This window comes from Mizuhopecten yessoensis, unplaced genomic scaffold, assembly GCF_002113885.1.
Source record: "Mizuhopecten yessoensis strain PY_sf001 unplaced genomic scaffold, ASM211388v2 scaffold10693, whole genome shotgun sequence".
Classification (NCBI taxonomy): Eukaryota; Metazoa; Mollusca; class Bivalvia; order Pectinida; family Pectinidae; genus Mizuhopecten; species Mizuhopecten yessoensis.
Genome location: NW_018408674.1, coordinates 294635 through 300293, shown reverse-complemented (window position 1 = coordinate 300293; position 5659 = coordinate 294635). Strand labels below are relative to the sequence as shown.

The 5659-nt window shown below is 32.5% G+C and overlaps 1 protein-coding gene across 1 annotated transcript in view; it reads right to left on the bottom strand.

Annotated features, from left to right (window-relative positions):
• Positions 1–5659, bottom strand: part of LOC110461864 (transmembrane protein FAM155A-like) — a 110501-nt gene continuing 104842 nt past the window's right edge. Inside the window, exon 3 of the mRNA XM_021515586.1 lies at positions 1–3766. Coding sequence (XP_021371261.1) covers positions 3483–3766 — 284 coding nt within the window. The 3' untranslated portion in view covers positions 1–3482. The remainder of the gene's footprint in view (positions 3767–5659) is intronic.

Sequence of the window (5659 nt, the reverse complement as noted above, 5' to 3'; positions counted from 1 at the left end):
GGGGGATGGAGTTATATTTGGGAACAGTATGCGATACATTCTTGTCAACCAGGTGATAAAATGGATTAACAGTGCTTTGAGGTATTATTCTAATCCGTAACAAATGGGAATATTTGTCTAACGTTCTACCACGTGGGTGATGTAAGGGCGTTTTTCATCGGTCAATAACTATGGGTTATTATTGGACAAAAGAGCAACGGTGACGCTACTCCAAACTCTACCCTTCATTTCTAGATCATGTCGCCTTGTTAGTTAGTTGTATTGAGTTGCATTTGATGTGGTAGAATATATATAATCAATATATGTGTACACGATGGTTGACAATCGTAAGATATACAACTCAGGATTTAAAAGTGTTTAAAAGAAATATTTAACTCGTTCCTTTCGGGCTTCATTAGTTTTTCCTTCAAACTTTTTGAATCCTAGTTATATATATATTCTATCATTATACACGTTTTCCATAATATATCAATATTTTGATTAATTCCTATTAACAGCTAACTCCATTGTATAAACAAATACTCCAAATCCTATGAATCGTCATCTGAATGTGACTACGATCTGACATGACAATAGTCTTAAAAATAATACAGGCAGAGACAGCACACATGTTGCATGTACTGGACTGGCTTTCAGTTTTCATTGACTGTATATAAAAGTTTTAAGTTTCAAACAAAACACACATATTAAATATATTGCAATCCGAACGCCACTACACACTTGCATGCCATTATACAATCACACAATTCGAATTAAATAACATGATGTTTTGTAGTTTAAATTTATATAAAACCACGCATGCCCACTCATTCAGAAATCGCCTTCCTTAAAACATCCCAGTCATTTGTCATCGCGACGGAACGTTCACACAGCCATACTTTGTCTCTTCGTAGACAACACATCACTTACCTTCTGTACTGATACACTACATACACACACAAGACACTCCATCACGTGGAACATCCACCTTGGGTTTGATATTATTCGCCGACATCCACTTGGAAGATATCATTATACATTTAAATCTAATTGTATGTATAGATATTTACAATGGAACAATGTACTGATGTTTGAGCTAAATACGTATAATATTGAACAATATGACGCTAATGTTTTTTGCTTATTTGTTAAAACGAAACTATCAACAACGCATTAACTGCGTGTAAACAGAACGCGAGAAACGGAGGATGCTGGCACCTACATCCTAAAATATGTTAACGTGTAATTCTACAATGCTTTATATCACATAAATATTTAAACACAACTCGAACTAAAACATAATAAATAAATAAATAAAGGTGAATAAATAAAAACGTTTAGTTAAATGAAGCTGAAGCGTGTCAATTTGTACAAGATAAAATTTGTTATAAATTTGTTCAAAGAAATGTGAACTTTTATCATCCAGAATGAAGTTAGGTAAATGTAGCATGCACAAATTGTAATCGTCACTTTGATCCACTTGATACTTATCTATACGATAAAAACTGACATTTCTTGTTCCCCTTTTTCTAATTTCTCCCGTTTATATTTACACCATTCATAGGTCATGCGATAAACAGATGATGTTTGATATATAACGCATGTCACCATCTTGTGGTGAAAACTGATGCTCTAGCATAAACTCAGGTGAATGTATCTGATACTTTCCAATCTAGTAGTGAGAATCGATTTTAAAACATATTATTTATAGTAAAATAGTCGGGTAACTTAAAACAGAATATATCTATGTATATAAACATAGCTGGAAATATCAAATCTATTTGATAGAATTAACGTTAAAACGTAGAATGCATACCAACATGAAATACATCAAACATGTGTTTAGGAGCTAATGCTAAAACATAAAATCTGTGCAAACGTTTATGCAAATAACTGTGAGAACTTACATTGAAATAAAACAAATCATATTAATACATCTAAAATAGTATACCCTTATTATAAAAACGAACGTTAAGCAAATTATTTTTACTTATCCAACCCTAACATATCTGATAAACAAAAAATGCTAAAACATAGGCTAAACGATACTAGTTGTGCGATCTCCGGGAATAATTTGGCACATTTTTGTTGTAAAATGCGAAAAAGTGAAGTACTAATAGCATACTTACACGATCGAATGGTCGTAACCATTTGCTAATCAAAATTGTCGTTTAACAGGATATGCACTTGATTATTTATAATCTATTACGAAAAGAAACCATAATTATGTGTTACCTTTTTGTTATCGAAATAACAGAATCGTTTTTTACTTTTATTCTGTAAAGTGTGTACGATAAAACCCGTAAAATAATTATTTGAATGTTGACAACCGAATGATTTTTATAAAAGATATGACAATCCATACTGAAAAGGTCACATCAGATGTTTACACCGTATTACAAATAGTATAACACGATAATCAAAATATACATCGTCTGTTATAACCATAGTGATTTTGTTGTTGATTTACAAATTCCATGTGATGCTATTTGCGTGCTTCGGACCCTGAAGAAAAAAACCATGGACAACGCTTGATACCCCCTTCCCTACTCCTTCACTGATAACTTGAAAGTGTTTATGGTACACTTCTGAGTCTCACAAACCACAAATGCAAAAATACGTTACAACCTGCTATTGAAACAAACAGCAGCAGAGTAACATATATATAGGTCAGAATAGGCGATTTACAACAGTAGCTAACAAACCATCAACAAAGACGAAACTTAGGATAAATAAGCATTCAAACTTGTAAAATCATAGATATCTAAGAAATAGCTAATAAATTAAACATCATCAAATATGCATCGTATTGGGTTAAAATAAGTGGATCCCTGAATGTATATGGAAGTGCTGATACGTTACACAGAATAAGTACTGTGTTTATTTAGCGGAAATATAGGATTTTACACGAGTTTCCATTTGATATAAAATTGATGAAACAAATCGAAGAATATATTTCAATTTTTTAGCTAAAATGAAAAATATATTACATGCTTATGTTATTTCATAATATACTTCGAAATAGAAACTAATTTAAGTTTACTTTTAATAACATAATCAAGACTTTTTATGAACATTGCGAAAACACGTTTTTCTTCTATGTGATTCCTGATTTTAAAATTCCACTTTCTTGACTGTTTATCTATTATCTTCATTGTGACGTCGTAAGATAATATGTAAGTCTATAACATCATTCAATTATTATTTTATGAAATATACCGCAAACTGTATGACATGGGTGTAATCACTTAATAACGCAGTAATTATGTGATAAAGAATGATTTAACATATTGGATCAATATTGACGTCATTCAACTATAATTCTGCTGCTCATAGCATTAGCATAATTCATTTTTAGAAACGATTTCAGTGTCATAACTAAACAATTGGCAAAATATTCCACGCATACTATCTCGTTCCTTCATAATATACATTAGTAATAGTGCAATATGGTTATATTATATACTCATAGAAATAATATACACTATATACAAGAATCCTATCTATGTCCAACCTATAGATAGATATTGAGACAAAGTCCTAATCACACACAGGTTTAAAACATATAATACAACGTTGAGAATAGTTGATGTCTGTCGAAGCGCAAGTCGTTCACTTGAATTGCTTCGTGGTGTCATTTTGGTGGAATCGGTAGATTCATTTATGATAGCTGATGGTGAGGAGGTGGTAGTCTCCTCCGATTTGCACGGAAATTCACATTCATTTGAACTGAGGTGACACTCTCTATAACAACTGGAATAAGGTTCTTCCTTGTATATATCACGATCTGTGAAAAGAAATAGAAAATAACTTAGTAACCATCCTATAGCAATACTAATATACATTCTTAATTGAGGATAAATACATGTTTAGCATTGGCTACTCTTTCACATGTTCCTCTTGTTAGTTAAATACATGTGTTAATTACAAATTACATTATAAATGTATTTATATATATATATACAACAGTAGCTAACAAAATATAATATATATTTATAATATATATATATATATATAACGCACACAATAGCATAGAATTTAAAGTTTCGCAACTTTCTAAAACATGATTACCTCAGCACTTTGATCACAGCTGTCTTAAGTTAAGAATATCACAGAATGCACAATTATCATGCAAAGTTGTTTCATCAATTACATGACACATGCCTAACACACATATGTGCCAAAATAGTAAAAACATAAAAAAAATCACCAAGTTACACATGTTATGTAGCATAATTGTAAAATAAATTTGATTTCACTTCATTTAAAAAGCGTAAAGGCTACTTTTTCTGTGTATTAATGAACGGTTAATAAAGAACTATTCTGACTCTGATGCTATATATGCATCAATTAAGCATTGCACTGTTTTTGTATGATATTTATGATCTATTTGAATGACACAGCTTTGCAAGCAAACAAATCATAATGCGCGCTAGCGCATTATGATTTGTTTGCTTGCAAAGCTGTGTCATTCAAATAGATCATAAATATCATACAAAAACAGTTCAATACTTATATTTACGTTTTCTCTGCCTCTTATGTTCTTTTTTAACTTATAATTTATATTTAAAATTAAAAATGCCCGCCTTATCGACAGTCCACACAATTTCGTTCAATAGTTTGAACAGCGTATTGTCGCGTGCTGATTGGCAAACAAAGTAGTACTTTGAAATTTTAACAAACACTTCAATTTTATTCCACAATTCAGTATCAATACAATTGCGTATGATATGTCTATAGGGTGATTTAAGTTTATCAATAGAACTCTGAGCTGAAAGTTAGATTTGAAATTGTTTCGATTTTTCCCCGGAACAAATTTCGCGCATGGACAAATACAGTGAACACCGTAAATCCGACCTTGCCCTCCACGAGGGAGTTATTTTTGGAAGTTAATTCGAACTTTTCTCTTTGCTCGTTTTGTGAAGAATCCAGGCGTGAATGTATTTGTTGATTGTATGGGAACCCGACAACAGTCGGTAGATTCTATAACAGCATCGTTATTTGACATGTCGTCTGAAACTGAGGAACCATGGATCCGAGACGCGTGACACTGATAGCGTTTGAAGTGAGTGATCTAGCGACGGAGCACAGGTTCGTTACAAATGTCTGAAATGACGAATGTTTATGTGTGCTGTGACTCATCAGTAGGTCTGTAACATATGTGTCAGTAGGTCTATAGAATATGTGTATTTCAGACATTTATAACGAACCCCTGTTGATCAGTGCATAGGTGGTGGGCACGTCTATCAAAAAAAAAGGAATATATAAAACTAGAAAGGTGAAGAACTCAGCCCCTACCAGCGGCTGGCAAAATTGAGGTAATTTTGTTTGAAGTGTCACAGAAATGTTATCCGCTAAAATCCTTCCCACAGCGTAGTCTCGGTCAAAAGTAGGGACATCAATCTTTAAATAACACCCATTATATATCTTCAAAACAGTGTAGTTATTTCGTAAGCAGTTTCGAAGCTTGCAAAAATCACCGATTTGTGTTACCTCGGACACGATCCGGAACATTTTTTCGAAACAAATTCTTCATTCGGTACACAGAATAGCGGACGACGTAACATTAATAAACCATGGTATACTCAAAGATAAGGTCAAAACAAACTTGCTTACTTGTTTTACGCACCACTAAATTTCTCCTCTCGTATCCCTCAAGTATTTTCTCCGCAAGATTTCA